At 36.4% G+C, this 19,655-nt stretch overlaps 1 protein-coding gene across 2 annotated transcripts in view; it reads right to left on the minus strand.

The window, feature by feature from the left end:
* The window catches only part of AATF (apoptosis antagonizing transcription factor), a 97,595-nt gene that overhangs the window by 19,505 nt on the left and 58,435 nt on the right, over nucleotides 1-19,655 (minus strand). Inside the window, exons 9-11 of one of the 2 annotated variants that reach the window (XM_069481059.1) lie at nucleotides 16,557-16,624; nucleotides 14,638-14,718; nucleotides 4,149-4,220 (exon numbers count right to left, since the gene is read on the minus strand). In XM_069481059.1, coding sequence (XP_069337160.1) covers nucleotides 4,149-4,220; nucleotides 14,638-14,718; nucleotides 16,557-16,624 — 221 coding nt within the window. The remainder of the gene's footprint in view (nucleotides 1-4,148; nucleotides 4,221-14,637; nucleotides 14,719-16,556; nucleotides 16,625-19,655) is intronic. The other variant, XM_069481060.1, reaches the window with a different exon arrangement.

A 19,655-nucleotide genomic window follows, 5' to 3' on the forward strand; every position in this document is an offset into this window, starting at 1 on the left:
TAACTATTAATAATTCCCTACTGACGGTCATTTCTTATTTTTCTCCATTATAAACAATGTTGCAATAAAGATCCTTGATACAAATACATTCAGCAACTAGCTATTTCCTTAGGTGAATTCCTAGCAGATTTTTCAGGGTTAATAGATACATATACATTTAAAATTTGGAAACATATTACCAAATAGCCTTCCAAAAATATTTTGCCAATTACATTCCCACAAACCATATGAAAGTGCTTGTTTCCTTACACCATCAACACTGGAGGTTACCAATCTTTTTAATGTTTTCCAACTGAATAAGGAAAAAATGAAATCTCCTTTTATTTTTACAGATAGGGTCTCTCTCTACCACCCAGGATGAAGTGCAGTGGTATGATCACTGCAACCTTGAACTCCTGGGCTCCAGTGATCTACCTGCCTCAGCATCCATAGGTAGCTAGGACTACAGTTATGCACCACCATGCCCAGCTAATTTTTAAAATTTTTTTGTAGAAATGGGGGTCTTGCTATGTTGCTTGGGCTGATCTCGAACTCCTAGCCTCAAGCGATCCTCCTGCCTCAGCTTCCCAAAGTGCTGGGATACAGGTGAGTCAACACGCCTTGCCGAAATCTCATTTTAATTTGCATTTCTTTGATTAATGAGGTTGAATGTCTTTATGTTTTGTGGATTTGAGATTTTTCTTTTATGGTTTTTAAGTCTGCTTATTGGCATGCTTTGCCCAACATTCTTACTGAAATATTCTTAGAGGTTTGTAAAAACTCTTTATATAGTAGAGAAATATTCATCTAGTAAAATTTTTTGTTACAGTTTGTCTTTACCTATTAGCTTCTGATTCCTTTTTCAATCTGACTTTTATGTAGTCAGGTGTATTAGTACTTTCCCTTATGGTTTCTGGCTCTGTTGTCATGCTTATAAAGCGCTTCTCTACCTCAAAATCGTTAAAAAAACAAAGAACAAAAAAAAAATTCTATTCAAACACGTACACCAAGAACGATATATCTGTAACTTAGTAAAACCAAACTAATCACTTGAGACAAAGTAGTATGTGGTAATATTGATACTCTAATAATTATGAAAGCTACCATCTGTTAGACGAATGGGACACAGAATAGAATGGTACTAGATTGCTTCCACTAAAGAAAAACAAAGGACAAAATTACTACTGCCTTATTCTTACTTAAGATAAAGTAACAATACCTACTGGCCTTGGAAGTTTTAATACTACTAGGAGAGGAAGCTAATACCTAGTTATTGTCCCCACAGTTAACCTGGCCTATTCAAATTCTAAAGCAAGAGCAGTAATATGGATGTGTGCCTCTCTTTAAGAAACACAACAGGACTAGATAATACTCTGGTGAAAACAAATGCTCAATTCTCCAGCTACAAAACTATTATTAAATTCCCTGTTAAGTGGCTAAACCACCTGGAGAACAATGCTAATCACAAGCATCAGTCCACAAGGGATAGCCTTTTTTCCCCAAGTGCCACATGGATTGTTACTCAACAAACACATTCCCAACCTCTTCTCCCTTGGCCTGCTATACCTGAGGTGGCAATGTAACACAGTTATGGCCAATGAAATACATGAAAAAGCTTGCTGAAGGAGATTCTGGGGATGCTTTTACTTTTTTGATTAAAAAAAAAAACCCGGCCAGGCACGGTGGCTCACGCCTGTAATCCTAGCACTCTGGGAGGCCAAGGCGGGCAGATTGTTTGAGCTCAGGAGTTCGAGTCCAGCCTGAGCAAGAGTGAGACGCCGTCTCTACTAAAATAGAAAGAAATTATATGGACAACTAAAAATATACATAGAAAAAATTAGCCGGGCATGGTGGTGCATGCCTGTAGTCCCAGCTACTCAGGAGGCTGAGGCAGGAGGACTGCTTGAGCCCAGGAGTCTGAGGTTGCTGTGAGCTAGGCTGACACCATGGAACTCTAGCCAGGGCAACAGAGTGAGATTCTGTCTCAAAAAAAAAAAAAAAAAAAAACAACAACAAAAAAAACCCCCAAATTCTCTTCTTCCTGCCTGGAATGCATGTTTGAGGGCTTAAGCTGCAGCAGCCATCTTGGGACCACAGGGGAAAGACCAAGAGATGTTGGTCCTAACATCACTGAGAAGGGAAAACCATTGCCAAAGAATGCTCACCACCCCAAGAATATCCTGTCAGAAAAAATAAACTTCCACTTGCTTATGTCTCTGTAGTCAGGTTTTACATTTCTTGAAGATCAAACCCAAATTAATACTAACACAGTCATTTTCAAATAATTTTTATGTGTAGCATATAGCAGACCCTCAAGAAATTATGAGTGAATATAGATAAGATTCTGGAAAAACTAAGTGCCTCTGAGGTATTAATTGATGCAAGAAAAATCCCAACAAAGAATGAAAGGTGATTTCTAAATGATTTAGTAGTACTATATTCAAAAGATACCGTTAATATTTAAACCAGGTTTCATTTCATGCCTGGGATGATAATATAACCTTAAAGGACTTGGTTTAGTTTCAAACATCTAGTTTTCCTTTCTTATTGATGTAATTTCTTCACATCATCCTGACAGGAAACCCAAGATGTACTCATTTTACTCCGCAATTTTCAAACAGACTAGATTTAGAAATGAATTAAAAAACAGCCATACCTAGGCATTCACTTGCAAAGCACAGGAGAGCGGATGAGGTCACAACGACAGATATAAATGTACTCAGAATCATTCATAAGACGTTCTATACTTAAAAGCACCGAGAAAAGAAAAATAATAATAGTGTTCACCTAAAACTACAGATCCACTTTTAAGGTGGGCTGGGGGGCAGGGGAGCATCTGATGGGGTTTGGTAGCAAACTATTATAAATACTCTCAAATAAAAAGGTTCTATGTAGTTTGAGGAATAAAGCTGGCAAAAACCACCTGTGCCTACATTATGACCAATAATTTCTGTTGTTAAATATTTCCATTTAAAAATGCCCACCATGCATTAACAACAATGATAATTAAAAGCAATTTGAATGTCCAACAATTAGTGAATGGGTAAATGAACATTATAAAAATATTACACAGTCATTTAAAATTTTGGATTATATTAATGACATGAAAATACATATATAAAACATTTATAGAATATAATTTCAATCATATAAAAAAGATAAATAACATACTGAAAGGGAACTCATAAAAACTGAAATATTCTGAGGTGTTAGAAGAGGTGGTTTTCTGTGTGTGTATCTGTATACACACACATTTCCTAGCTCCACTAGCCTAGAGGGCTTAGAAACAATACGAAGTAACAATGAGCACCCCTAGTACCCAAATCTTGGTTTCTAAATACCATTATCCACTAAAAAGAACCAGCACTCCTTCAAGAAAGACTGATTCCAGGGCTGGAACAGGGAAAGTATAAGATGAGCCTCAAACACCTTGTTGTGTTAGCAAGGAGGTACTCAAAGAATGACTGGGGACAACTCAAAAGGACACATACTCATTTGAAGGCACTTTCAATAATGGGGACAATTTTAACATCAAAGTAAATATAACTCATTGAATAAAGCAGCAAAGCATGAGTCTGTACTGATATAAACGAATAAACAGATGATAAATAAATGAGGGAGAAGGGGAAGCTCTTCATTAAAGAGAATGCCAATTAATAAGTATAAATTATTATTTAAAAGTTATCTCTGAATTGTAATATGAGCATACACCTTTTTCTGTAAATATTTCTATTTTGTTCAGCTTTATAAAATAAACATATTTCTTTTGTAAAAATGCTCATAATCCTCAACACACAACATGCACACATCTCTAAAACCACTTTAAAAAGAAAAGCATATGCACAAAACCCCCAAACACATACAGCAAGCACATGTGCAGTCCTGACTCTCCATCCTAGGGAAGAGGCTCAGATGTCCTTGGCAGGTGGGCTAAAGTTAAAAACAAAACTAAACAGCAAAAGCAAACCATGAGGCAGCATTGAGATTTATAGAATTTTTTTATTTGGTTTTATAGTAATTATGGGAGTGAAGAGATGTGTCCCTTGCTATGATGCCAATGACAAATGGCTAACTGATAAGAAGAAATGGAGAGGGTGACAGGCTGTAGCATAGGTCAGTATCAGGCTGTCATGAAGCCATTTGAGACATATAATTAATCTATTACTCACCTGGCATCATCATTCATTGTAGTATGGTCAATAGGTGCCATGAAGCTCAGTAGCTTGCTAAGGACGTGAAACCTAAATAAAGCAGGAAGTAAACAGGCAGCAGCATTAGTAACTATTAATCCATAAGAAGAAACACATTCTGTATGTTAACAAACCCTGAAACTGATCACAGGAACATCTGGTTCCAGAGTGCAATAGGGAAAAACATAGACACTTAACCATTCGCAACCACAGTCTTTCCATGGTATCTGTGGCAGATTGGTTCCAGGACTCCCCACACATATCAAAATCCATGGATGCTCAAGTTCCTTATATAAAATGGTATAGTATTTGCATATAACCTACACACATCCTCTTGTATACTTTAAATCATCTCTAGATTACTTATAATACCTAATACAATGTAAATGCTATATAGGCCGGACTCAGTGGCTCATGCTTGTAATCTCAGCACTTTGGGAAGCCAAAGTAGGAGGACTGCTTGAGGCTAGGAGTTTGAGACCAGCCTGGGCAACACACTGAGACCCTGTATCTACAAAAAATAAAATTAAAAAATTAGCTGGGTGTGGGAACATGTGCCTGTAGTCCTAGCTACTTGGGAGGCAAGAAGATCACTTGAGGTCAGGAGTTCGAGGCTGCAGTGAGCTATGATTACTGCAGTAAGCATTGATTGTGCCACTGCACTCCAGCATGGGAGATCGAGCCAGACCCTGTCTCTAAAAAAAAAAAAAAAAAAAAAAATGCAAAGGCTATGTAAATAGTTGTTGTATTGTATTGTTTAGGGAATAATGACAAGAAAAAGGTCTGTACATGTTAAGTATAGATAAAACTCTCCTTCCTTTTTTTTTTTTTTTTTTTTTTTTGAGGCAGTGTTTTGCTTTGTCATCCAGGCTACAGTGCAGTGGCATCATCATAGCTCACTGCAACCTCAAACTCCTGGGCTCAAGCGATCCTTCTGCCTCAGCCCCCCGCGTAGCTGGGACTACAGGCACAAGCCACTGCACCCAGCTCATTTTTTCTATTTTTAGTAGAGACACGGGTCTCGTTCTTATTCAGGCTGGTCTCAAGACCTGACCTCAATAAATCCTCCTGCCTTGGCCTCCCAGAGTGCTAGGATTACAGGAGTGAGCCAGGGCACCTGGCCAACCCCTGAATATTATGATCCGAGGTTGGTTGAATCCACAGATGCAGAACCCCTGGATAAGACGGCTGACTATGTATTTTTCCCTTTTTCCTTAACATTACAGAAGAAAAGTCTCATAACAGTACATTGTAAATGATAGTTCAGCACAGATCCATTTATATCACAGCCCCCCAAAATAGATACACTTGTGCCTTTGAGTAATATACAAACCCTTAAACATTATTCCAGACTAAAGACAATGATGATTTGACTACCGCATTTTCCTCCTGTCTGTACATCTTAATCATCTTTCAGTGTCATTAAAGCTACCTACTAGCAGTAGCACAGGTAGTGGAATAACATCTGAATGCAAAACTTCACCAACACCATCACTCACTAGCACTGGTTCCCAGAGTCAGAAAAGGCCTCATTTCACATCATCTCCACCAGCTAGCTTCACTGGGTCTTTTCCTTTCCCTATCCTTAAAAGAAGGAGCACAACTGAATTCATAACAAGTTTGATTCCTAGACCTTCAATTGAGGTACTATGGAAATTTAAGGTACACCAACTACATTTCCTACCAACAGAAAAAAAGTATTTTTGTATGAAGTGCTTTGAGATTCCCTGGTGAAAGGGGACAACCACACTCAGAACAAATATATGACCTTATACAGACCAAATTATACCAAAGAGAATTTAAAGGGGTATCCCTTTCTATTCATTATAATGGAGGAGGATATGTATGATATTCTCTCCCCCACATATATATATATTTATATAAAATAAAATTCTAACTAAAAAAATTCTACTTCAACAAAATAATATCCACAAATAAAAACATGATCAATATTTTCAGGTGCATAATGCTTTACAGTTTTAGAAACATTTTTACACATACCAAAGAATTTGATTCTTTACTGTACCACCCACAGCTAAGCCTCCCATATTTTTTCTCAACAAATGAATTTTACAAAAATAATAGTGATGAGATTTCCTCCATTATAAAAGTAATAGAAAAGTATAAATTCACTACAGAAAATTTGGAAAACAAAGAAAACATACACAGAAATGCACAGTTCCTGTATCTATAGACAACTGTTATATTTGTTTTACATAGTGCCCCTTTATACAATTAAAAAAATTTTTTACAACATGAATACACCTTCAAAATATTTATACAATTTCCTATCTTTTTTTTCACTTGGCATTGTAAGCAATAAGCAATATGTAAGTGGCTACACATAATTTCAGTAGAAGTATCATATTTTCATGTTTTTGAACATCTATATTGTCTCTACTTCATTTTTTATAAAATGAAAAAAAACCTCTATGCATATTTGTTTTTTTAAATGTCTGCCTGCTATCTGATTATAAAAATTAATATATAATTCTTTTTATTTTTTATTAACATAATTATACATATTTATGGTGTATAGTATTTTGATATATTTATACAATGTGTAATGATCAAATCAGAGTCATTGGGATATCCATCACCTCAAACATTTATCATTTCTTTGTGTTAAGAACAGTCCAAATCTTCTCTTCTAGCTATTTTGAAATATATAATAAATTATTGATAACTACCATCATCTCACTGTGCTAATGAACACTAGAACTTATTCCTTCTATCCCATTTGTACCCATTAACCAACCTCTTCTTGTCCCTCCCCCCATCCTCTACCTTTCCTAGAATCTGGTAACTGCCAAAAAATTAATACATAATTTGTATAAGAATCCAAATACAGAAATATATAGAAAACTGAAAAGTCCCCTTTAGTCCCACCCCCTAATAATAATCACTATTAATTAAAACTGTTAAGTTTGGTTGTAGCACTTTCCAAATATAAACTTAATATATTTTAACATAAAAATGGAATAATCTACTTAATATTCTGCATTATACTCTTTCCCATTGGACCATATATCATATCCTATACTTTTTCATAGTTTCAGAGTATTCCATTGTGTTAGTGTGTTATAATTTATTTAATCTCCTATTGGTGAGCATTTAAATAGACTCCCCTCTTTAAAAAACATATTAATGCCAAAGTGAAGATTCTTATACCTAAATTATTGAATATTTATTCACATATTTCTATGGGATAAATTTTGAGATGTGAATTGCTGAATTGAAAGGTATGCATATGTAAAATTGAAAGCCTAAGCCAAAATCCCCTCCCCCAAAGGTTGTGTCAATGTATGAGAGCGTAAATAGTTACGTGACTTTTTTTATTTAAATATAAAGCACAAGCAGTGTTAAATAAATTTCAATGTTTTTAGGTTTCACCAAACTGTTACTGCACATCTGAAAATATGAACACTATTCTTGGCTGTGTACCAAGATAGGTTTAATTCACTTTCTAGACAAAAACTGTGAACTACACCCTACAGTTGCCCTGTCCAATTACAGTAGCCACTAGCCACATGAGGCTACTGAGCATTTGAAATGTGCTAGTCTGAATTGAGATGTGCTGGAATTATAAGATGCATACCAGATTTTGAAGGCTTGGAATAAAAGGATGTAATATATGTCATTAATAATTTTTAAAATAATAAATTATTGACATAAAATTTTTGATATATTAGGATGATTAAATTAAATATATTATTAAAATTAGGTTCGCCTGTTTCTTTTTACTTTTTTAATGTGGCTACTAGAACACTTAAAATTACACACATGATGTATATTTTTATTGGATGGCACTGCTCTCCAGAATGCCTTTACACTTTAAAACAATATATTCAATAACTATTAACTACATGGTGAAAGACAGGATTTAAGAACTAATCAGACTAAAGACAATTTAGCAATACGTACTTAATGCAATGCATTCATCTACTCTCCATGCCACTGAAAATAGGTGCATGTTTTAGTATTAAAATGTCTTTTGCCACCCATACTAAGAAAAGATAAATGTAATTTTGTTGTGGGAGAACAGACCCACACAGTAAGACATCTCATTATTAAAAGACCTGAGAGTTCAATTCATCTATATTATGATTTCTGATTAAATCATAATTATAAACTCACAGATAACGCTGAGTGAAATACTGATAATCAATAATTATAATTACTGTATTTCCAAAAACTAAAATATTTGTTTTTTAAATAAATACTTTCTTTTTTCTTTCTTTTTTTTAAAGACACCAAACCAGATCCAGGATATAAATTACTTTCTAGCACCCAATTAGCAAGTTGCCATGCCCAGCCTGACTAGGCTATCATTTAAACTAATGACCTGTTATTATTTAAACTGTTTCTACAAAGTAATGTTAATCTCTGCTATAACATTTCTGGAAATCTTATCTTTGCAGCCCTATCACAAACAAAGAGCAAAAATTGCTCAATGGTGGGACATAGTATCAGCGATTACAGCTGGTACACCCTACTCGTTCTTCTTGAAGTCTAATTTAAGAAAGTTATTATAATGTTCTCAACCAGCCTGGGCCACTTGGCTTAATCCTTTAGGACAGGATGCTAATGCAGCAAAGATGTCATTTTGGTGCCTGCATAGGACAGTTAGCCCTGCCAGTGAACAATTCCACCACCAGAAGTTAGACGCATAAGCTCTGGAATCAGACCAGTTAGTTCAAATCCCAGTTTGCTACTCACCAGCTCTGTAATGCTGGATATGTCACTTACCTTCTCTATGTACTTTACATGAATTAGCTCATTTAATCTGCATAACAACCCTATGAGATGTGACTTCTATTATTATACTCCTTTCACACATGAGGAAACAGAAGCACAGAGATGTAAAGTGAACTGCCCAAGGTCTCCAGCCAGTAAATGAAAGAATCAGATTTCAGACCTAGGCAGTTTGGCTCCTGAGCCTGTACTCTTTCTGCCTCTGCATGTAAATTGCTTAGCACTGCCTGATGTGAAAGTTCTATAAATGTTAGCTCTCATCACTATTGCTATGAGTAGAGATTACTTTCTGATTCTCACATCTATGGTCACAACGAGAGCCAGGTGAGTACAGATGACAAAGCCAAAAACCATTTAACACACATGACCTTATTTGTGACTTTCCTTTTTACTCTGCAATAATTTTAGACTTCTAAGACCTCATATTGCACCTAGTTGTGCTGTCTCCTTAGTCTTCTCTAATCTATGACAGTTCCTCAGTCTTCCTCGTTTTTTTGTTACCACGATACTTGACAAGTGCTGGTCAGTTATTCTGTACAGTGTCTCACAATTTGGATTTGTATGATGTTTTATGAGATTGAGGTTAGGCATTTTTGGCAAAAATACCACATAAATGATGTTGTGTCCTCCAACCGAAGAAAAGGGATGTAGGTATGTCTCACTACTGGTGCTATTAATCTTGAACACTTGGTTATGGTGGCATCTGCTGGATGCCACCATAACTTTACTAACTGTAAAGTTACTATGTTTCCCTTTGTAATTGATAAATATCTCGGGATATTTGAGACCACGCAAATATACTGTTTCTCCTCATATTTCTGCCTATTGATTTTAGCATCTATTGGTGGATCTTGCTTGTAAAAAAATTTTACTGTGGTATTTGCCTAGTGGTGATTTTCTATGTCTCTCATTCCCTCTACATTTAATAACTGGAATCATGCATGATCTTTTTATGGCATATGATAGATTCCAAAAGGCTTTTATGAAACAAATCAAGATAGTAAGTTTATGCAGAAATTCTATAGGCCTTTCAAGTACAGAAAGTCCTTTAGTTTGTGGTTTCTGGCCTTTTATGGCAACCAACATGGCCTCAAGTGGAGAAATGTGATCACCAAATGAAATGACTCTGCCATCCTTGATGTCCCTGAGGCATCACTACTACTGACCCCTTATTAAACATTTTCCTGTACTCACTGCTTTCCCTCACTCTCTCCAGTACTCCTCCCTCAATGACCGCTCTTCCTCAGCATTCTTTATGGGCTTGCTCTATATCTCATGTATGTTAACATTCCTCAGGGTTCTATTCTTGTCACTCTATTTTTATTTTTTAAGAGACAAGGTCTCACTCTGTCACCCAGGCTGGAGTGGAGTGGCTCAATCATAGCATATTGCAAACTTGAACTCCTGGGCTCAAGGGATCCTCCCCCTATCTCAGCCTCCCAAAGTGCTGGGATTACAGGTCATACTCTTGTCACACTATACCCTCCCTGGAAAATAGCAATTAAATTGTTTACAAAATATCAACTAATAAATATCTACATCCTTAGCTTGACAAAAAAAAAAAAATCCTTGGCTTTCTCAAGGTTGTGTCAAATTCCAACATATTCAGAAACTGAATCCACGCTCTGCCTCAAAAAACAAAAAATTGATTTCCTCCTTGCAGCCTCTCTCTTACACACGTATCAATGAGTAACACCAAAATCTATGTAGTTCCCTCTGGAACTCTGGAAGTCATTCTAACCTTCTCACTTTTCTTTACCTTTTCATGTTCAGTAACTCCCAAGGACTACTCACCTGCATAAATGTCTCTCAATCCATCATCTCCTATTCCTTTTAGCCCTTGCTCTCATAAATTTCTAGTCCTTTTCTATAAAACCCCTAGAATTATCTTTCTAAAATATGAATGTGATGACAACATTCCTCTGCCTAAAATCTTTCAATAACTCACTACAATCTATAGAATAAAGTCCCAAATTCTTAGCATGGACATGATCTAACACGCACCTACGCATGCAGCCTCATCTCCTGCCATTCCCCCACATTCACTGTAAGTCTCTGCTAAAGAAAATTAATTGCAATTCGCAAAGTGGGCTCCACACTCTCTCAAGTCTGCAAACCTTTTTGTAAATATTGTTTTTGCCTTTCCCTGGACTAATGCTTAAAAGTCTCTCAAGGTTCAGTGTGGATGGCCCATCTTACAGAAAGTCTTCCTGAGCAGTCTGCATTCCCCTGTGGGGTGGGGGCAGGACTATCTCTACTGTAGCATCTACCACGTAGCAGCGTCACTGTCTGCTAGTGTCTGCCATCCTCTCCAGACTAGTCATTATCCACGGGTTCAGTATCCACAGATTTAACAAACTGTGGATTACTCCTTGATGTGTGAGCTGCAAACAAAACAAAACAAAAACCAAAAAAACAAACTGCAAACTGTGGATCAAAAATATTCAGAAAAAAATGGATGGGTGTGTCTATACTGAACATTTACAGACTTTTCTTATTATTCCCTAAACAATACAGTGTAACAACCATTTACACAGTATTAGGCATTATAAGTAATCCAGAGATGATTTAAAGTATATGGGAGGATGCACATAAGTTATATGCAAATACTATTCCATTTTACATCAGGGACTTGAGCATTCGTGGATTTGGGTATCTCGTGGAGTAGATGTCCTGAAACCAATCCCCCACAGATACTGAGGACAGACTGGATCTTACCTAGCACCTAATTAGCATCATCTTAGAAGGTGAAGGACACTAAAACCACTTTTTTTTTTTAAGAGACAGGGTCTCCCTCTGTCACCCATTCAAGAGTGGAGTGGCATGATCATAGCTCACTGCGGCCTTGAATGCCTGGGCTCAAGCCTCCGAAGTCTCTGGGACTATAGACACGTGACACCACATCCAGCTCACTTCTTATATTTCAATGTTTAGGCCTGTTTAAATAGAATGTCTCTTGCTTGTTTGTTGCCAGAATAAGATTTTTATTATTTTATTATTTCATTTTTGAAACAGAGTCTCATTCTGTCACCTAGGCTAGACTGCAGTGGCACGATCATAGCTCACTATAACCTCAAACTCCTGGGCTCAAGCAATCCTCCTGCCTTAGCCTCCCAAATAGCTGGGACCAGAGGTACATGCCACTACACCTGGCTAATTTTTTTATTTTTTATAGAGACAAGGTCTCCCTATGTTGCCCAGACTGATCTTGCATTCCTGGCCTCAAGCGATCCTCCCACCTCAGCCTCCCGAAGTGCTGGGCTTATAGGTGTGAGCCACCACACTGGCCCAGAATAAGATTTTAAATGCCTCTGTACATATGAGGATGTAGGGATCTCAACCATTATCAAAATGCTACGAGACAAAGGTATATAGTCACGTTGGTGCATACCTCTAATGAACAGCATAATGAGGATAGTTTAATAGATTAATATAAATAAAGCAGTTGCTATTAAAACAAAATTCTGGTTTTTTTTCCTTTCAACCTGATAAATTTCTCTGATTTGGGAAACAAGAGACTCACGTTCTCTTCAGTTATCTGCCAACACTAGAAAAGTGCTTACTCCTCTGACACTCATCCAGATTTCTTAATCTGTTATGTTCACAGTTATAGCCATTTCTCATTACCTGATGAGCATTTTAATTTTTCTATCATAATCACCCAAAAAGATTTTCTGGTTGACTAATGTCAACAAGGCACCATAGCAGATAAAAAGGTTGGAATTGTCTTAAAGGATAAAGCAGCACAATCTTAAAGGGCCCATAATACAGCCATCTGCCCCAATACTTTAAAATTCATATAAATACAATATAGAAAAGGCATTTTTTCCTCTCTCAGTTCTTCTAAAGAATACATATTTGCAATAGCAATGTTGATGGATAAACACAAGAGTAACCAAAGAAATTAATATTTCTGAATGCTTACTATGTACCAGACATTTCCACATTATCTCATTTAATTCCCACATGAAATTTATAAAGTAGGGATTATTATCTCCACTTACTAATCAGAAAAGTAAAGCTGAGAGAATAAAGAACAGCCAAAGTCATAAGAGCCAGGCAGAGCTGCGTTTGAACCCAAGTCTCCTGATTTGAAATCCTGAGTTCTGTCTCTAGAGAACATTTATGACCTCATAAAACTATCATTTTAAAAGCACAGTACTGGAGAAAAATCTGATCCCAAAATTTAAAAAGAAGGTAACCATTCAGCTTAGTCACCTATGAAGTACCATTTGTAACATTCTTCTTTAAATCCTTGCAGGAGGAATAGAGGGAAATAGGTATAGAAGAAATATATATATACATATATATATATATATATATATATATATATTAAAAAAAAAAGAAGAAGAAGAAGAGGCATCTAAGTGAGCAGGGAATTGAACACTAGGCAGGAGACTGACCCAGCCCTGGAATACCGATAGCAGTAATAACGACAGTAATCATGACAACAAGTACTTACACAGTTCTTACTATGGACCTGTACTATTCTAAGAGCTGCACACACACTATTCAGTTAATCCTCGCAGCAACCCTACAAGGCTGGTACTATTATCACTCCCATTTTACAGATGAAGAAACTAGCACAGAGTGTTTAAGGGCCTTGTCCAAAGTAACTACTAATCAGTGTCAAAGCTGGCATTCAAACTCAGTCTGTCTGCCTCTTAAGGCCACACTCTTAACCATTACACTAAAAATGAACCTGGAGAAGTACAAAGATTTGGAAATTTCAACATAGGAAAAAAGTAGACAAATTACTACAATTTAACCTGAGATTTAAGAGAAGTCAATTTAAATCAAAAGATGATGAAAAGCTACTTTGCACTTCTGCAAAATTAAAGAAAAATAAGCACTTCTTCATGAGTTTTGTTATATACTAAAACAAGTTAATTAAAGTAATTGTGAAATCTGCTTCTCTGAAGATCTTTAAAAATCAGATACATGCACATTTGTGTAAAGGGAATTTAATGATAGGCAGGCTCTAATAAGGATGTGGGATTAGCTATCTGCCTAAAACTGTCCTAACACAGGAGTTGAAGATTTTCTTTGTATGTACCTAAGTTATAAGTAGTTTCTTTGACACTGAGACTTTGTGTAATGATATTGTGTTTCAACATATATAGTTCCCAAATCTAAAAGTAGAACAATGTCAATTCCTACTCTTTCTACTTCTTTTGTCTGTAATCTTCTAAGACCACTTAAACAGCTCAGACAATGGAGGGTTTTCCCAAAGTCAGAAATTTCTCTATTTTCTCATAAAAATTGTATTTCTCATCTCATTTAAGCACCCCATTAACATTCTCTGAAGTCCTTCATTTCTTTTACCCATACGGTGTACATGTAAGTCATCATAAAAATGGACCAATATAACCTTATTCTAAATAAGACAATAAAATTTTTATATTATTCTATAGAAGTCATTTTTTAAAACTAAAATAATTTCAACTATCTTACTTTTGTTTTCTTATTATTTCTCTTTCAGGAAAGTACAGATATTTCACCCATGCATTCACAACAGGAAAGCAAAAAGCCAATGAAACTGTATTTGCATTTTAGAGTAAAAAAAGCTTAACCCCTCAAATATTATTTTAGTTATTTTTCTAATTCTTAAAAACAGAGTCATCAGAAGAAAAATAAATATGATATAGAAGCTAAAATGCAAAAGAAGAGATACAACATATCACGTTAAAATTTTTTCCAAAAAGTAACTCACCGAAGTTTCCTTCCTTTGCTGGCTTTCCTATCTACTTTCTTGTGGATTTTGCTTCGTAACTTCTGGATTGCAAGCCACTGCCTGGGAAAGTCACAAGCAATGTTATGCATCATCACTAACAGAAACAGTTATACATATTGACAAATTGGAATTTTTCTCACTAACAACCCTGCAGAAAGAAACTATCAACCTACATCAAGTTTCTCAAGCTAGTTTGGGGCCAAAGCAACTAATCAATTAAAGAGGATTTGTGCAATGGTAAAAAACAAATGGCAGCTGGGAAATTCTACAGCAAATTTGGTTAACAATGCTTCTTAGTATTTGGAGTTGCTGTGACAAGCACTAAATCTACCAGTCTGCAGGAAAGCACATCAAATTGAATATAGCTGCTTGGGTTTCCTTTTAATGTTTTAGCTATGTAGCATGTTCTATTACTAATGTTGCAACTGCTGGTTGCTTTCAATACATGAATTCTTTACGTTCAACTTTCCCTTTGATAATATCCAAGCGTCTTTTCTTCTTGTGCTTTCCATTTTTTGCTAATTTTTAATAATTATCCACTACTGATACTAGTTTTACAGTCATTTTATTTAATTTTCATTTGATCTATAAATATTTCAGTATGTGTTGCTGAAAGATAAGGACTCTCCCTTCAATATACTCTCGATACCATTATCACACCTTAAAAAAGAGTCAACAATAAATTCTTTACTATCAAATATTTAATCAGTCTTCAAATTTCCCCAAATGTCTCAATTTTACAGTTGGTTTGTTTGGATCAGGATCCAAACAAGATCCACATAATCTGCAGTCATTTTAGATAAGAAGGAATTAATTTTTCAATAAGGGATACTGGGCTAAGAAAATCTTCATAAATTGCTCATATGAACAAATGTGAAAAAAAGAAAGAGGAGAAACAGCAGCAGCAGCAGCTAGTCATCTTACCTGATTTATACAACGAAAACTCAACATCAGGAAAAAAAAATCTAGGGAAATCCAATTACTGTAATCTTAATATAATCTTAATTACCATAATCTATTTTATTGTAAAGTCAGATAAATGTACAATATAATCACCACTTAAATGCAATTTGCTCTATCACATTAAATTTATAGCGAACAGCTCTCTATAACATTCCAGAGATAAACGAAATATCAACATCATCCTACCCTAAAATTCAAATAATATTTTATTCAAATAAAATTATTTCATCAACACAAATTTTTCATTGCTTCCTCAAAATGCTGCTCTGCCCAGAATCCCATTCTGGCACTTGCAGCTTTTGTTTCCTTTCATGCTTTTGCAAATTATGGCTCGTGGCTATTTAAATGTACACTATTCATTAGGTAGCACTCTAAATGCCCTTTTTATTTTCCCACTACAGGATGAAGCATACACACATGAGTCTTCCTTCACTACTTTACATTCTACCCTGACATCTGGGTAATGCTGCCACGTTCCATTTCTAATTGTGCTGAAGCTTTTACGGAAGGGGTGGAGGTCTACATTAGGGCAGACTCTAAACAAAGCAGATCTGACCACGAGCAAGGAACCTGTTGGGCGCAGAGCCATGTTCTGACAGCTGAGAGCACACATTTGGGTGGCTGCTTTTCATGCACTTGTCAACAGATTGATATGGATACAATCATAACTCAAACCAGAGAGCAAAGAGCATAAGAAGGACTCTGAAAAACAAACCCTAAAACAAACACGTGGGTGTTTTATAATCTCTTTTCAAATTGCACTTAAGGGAACGTAGGGCAAACAATCAGTCACTTTGTCTTTCTAGCTCTTATTATCTTGCTTAACTTTCATAATTATAGGGCCAATCACACTTTGGAGGTAGCATTAAGGGGACTAGAGGGGAGAAACTATTATAGAGGTTGCTTGTATGAACAGAAAGCCATATCTAAATTACCTTCCCATGGCCACCTGATCATTTGGATCCAAGGAGCTGGTCTTCCGTTCTATGAGTTCTCGAAGGAGCTAGAGGAAGAAGGAAAGCAACTGATTTATTTATCATCTCCTAATACCAACTGACTTTAAAAGGGCACAGAAGGAATTCTGAATGGCATAGTGACAGCTGTAAAACTACAATCAATAAGGGACAGCCTAGTGGCAAGAGCATAACTGAATTTCCATTAACCCTTTCATATTTATATATCTTTAAAAAGGTGGCTATAGTAATAGCTGAGAACAGAAGTCCATTTGGAAGACTTATTTTACTGCAGTTCATTTCAAATGGATCAATGAGTGTGCAACATTCCCTTCATTGTTTTTATGATTAGTTTTGTCCATCCCATCGATATCAATGGAGAATCTTTAAAAGGTCAGGTGGGAAGGGCTGTGTGGCAAAAAGGGAAATGCATCAGCTTCTCACCAACAGGATACGGTTAACTTCTGAACTAAAACCTCTAGCAGTTGGGAAGGTCTTCCTCAGGCAAAAGGCTTTATTGTACATAATTAAAAGTATGGACTCCATCCTCTTGCTTTCCACAGCTGCTACTCTACCGGGCTTGGTATGAAGTGATTTAACCACACACGACACCGACATATTCATAGCCATAAAAATTTTAAGAGAGAACCTAAAGAAAGTCATTTGTGTATACTACAAATACAACACAGAGGAACAGTCTCTCATCCTATACAATTAACTCCACAGGAATTACTCTAAATGACTCTCCTACTCTCCTCCTAATCCTTACTCTAGTGCATCCAATTGAAGTCTAAATCTATACCTTCCACACAGACATAAGAATTTGCACTGTGACTTAAAGTCCTAGGTGAAGAGAAGCAATAGATTTAAAAGTTAAACGTTAAAGGAGGAGAATATGAAATAACAATAATAAAACTACAAGTGCTACATGCAGAGAAATGGCAACAGAGATTAAAATTCCAAATATCTTCTGAGAGAAATCTAAGGGAAGAGGGTAGAATAAACAAGTTTCTGCTAATCATCTGTCAATAATACAGGTTTGACTTTAAAACCTGTTTCTTCACAAAAATTAGCAATTATTTTGTAGGCGAGGCATGGTAGCAATACAGATATTTCACCAAGTTGAATAGCTGAAGCCTGTGGGAGGATGAAGGAGGAATAATTCCTCTGAAAGTTCACTTTCTAATTTTCATTTGTTTATGTAAGTAAGCACTGGAAGAAGTAAAACAAATTTATAAAAACATTCACTTCCAAAAGATGAATCTTTATTGCAAAAGGGAAAAGGTATCTCAATCTCAATTAAAAAACCTCCTGTGATGTTTTTTCATTTGCTTATTTTGGACATTATTACTACAGCAATTATGTTTAAAAATGCAAGGACCGAAAGCCACTGGTTTATTATCACTAGAAAACAGCAAGCTATTTCTGTACCCTGTTTATCTGATTGATTCCCAACATCTTTCTGGCAGCCAATCTATCAGTTTATCTCTCCTACTTCATCACAGTCACTTCTGGCAGCTAAATACAAGATCCAAATCCAGTGTTACACAGACATACGACACAGTAAACCTATGTACCACTGCTACTGTGTAAACAGCTGCCCTTAAGGCTAAGCAAAAATGGGCTTCTGCTTCCTAGTCAATATTCTGTCAAAAGCAAGGCTGGGGGGAGGGGGAGGGAGGAGAGGTTAATAATCATGAAGAAAAAGAAGAGAAAGAGAAAAATAAAAAGGAAGGAAAATAATGGAATGACAGCATTTCATTGCCCTTACCTTGTTCCAGCCACACAGGAGATTACAACAACTATTCCTGGTTTTCCTAATCATCTCAGATCCCTTGGGACTGGGGCAGTCATGGCAACTGGGGAGCAAGTGCTCATGGAAGGCTGCCCCAGCACAACAGGGGCGATCCTCTGGAAGAGAGCCCCATACGCCCTTGCCGAAGGCTGGAAATTGGAGCTGCACAACTATAGTGGATCTATTAAACTTGCAGTGGTCTCTGCAATTCAAACACCAAGTTGGTGCAGCATTTACTTTCAAGCACTCTGTGTTACTATACACATTCTGGGCTGCGTTTTCACTACCCAAGTGCTTTGCATGGCTATTCGTAGTCTTTCATGATTAGGAAGAGTTTTATTGGTCTGTCTGTCTGGCTAGATTTAGTTTATTTAGTCCAGTATTTCAGAAAATTCTGTTGTGCCCAAGGCAAGAATAACAAGGCAACAACAACAACAAAATACAATTAAACTATCCCATGGCTATCACTATCACTGGGTTTAAATTTAATTAGGAAAATTGCTTTCAAAGAAGTTGGAGAAAAATGAAGCTTTAGGGATATTGGTTCAAGAATTTAATTCTGCTTCTGAATTCAATTTTTATAGCTTTAACTTTATGAACAAACTTTTCCACTAAAATTTAAGTTTCTGGCCGGGCCCAGTGGCTCACGCCTGTAATCCTAGCACTCTGGGAGGCCGAGGAGAGAGGATAGCTCGAGGTCAGGAGTTCGAGACCAGCCTGAGCAACAGCAAGACCCTGTCTCTACTAAAAATAGAAAGAAATGATCTGGACAGCTAAAAATATATATAGAAAAAAATTAGCCGGGCATGGTGGCACATGCCTGTAGTCCCAGCTACTCGGGAGGCTGAGGCAGAAGAATCGCTTGAGCTCATGAGTTTGAGGTTGCTGTGAGCTAGGCTGACGCCATGGCACTCTAGCCCAGGCGACAGACAGAGTGAGGCTGTCTCCAAAAAAAAAAAAAAAATTCAAGTTTCTGTTAGTTACTGGAGCTTTTTATTTCAACAACGACGATACAATATTTGTAGTAATTTTCTTTGTGACTCGGAAAATGGAGAAATGTATAAAATATTTTTGTCCAAGTCTGTTATAATTCCTCCAATCAATTCAGAAAGGCTTGATGGTATCTCTCGTTCTAGGGGAAAATCATAGATGCAGCTAGGTTTTCAGGTCAGCCTACAGAAACCTACTTAACTCCTAACAACATACATGAGAAACAGCACTGATAGGACTATTCAGCACCTAATCAACATTTATAATACTTTGACTAGGAAAATGCATGCCAGAAT

Source organism: Eulemur rufifrons, chromosome 9, assembly GCF_041146395.1.
Source record: "Eulemur rufifrons isolate Redbay chromosome 9, OSU_ERuf_1, whole genome shotgun sequence".
NCBI classification, from domain to species: Eukaryota; Metazoa; Chordata; class Mammalia; order Primates; family Lemuridae; genus Eulemur; species Eulemur rufifrons.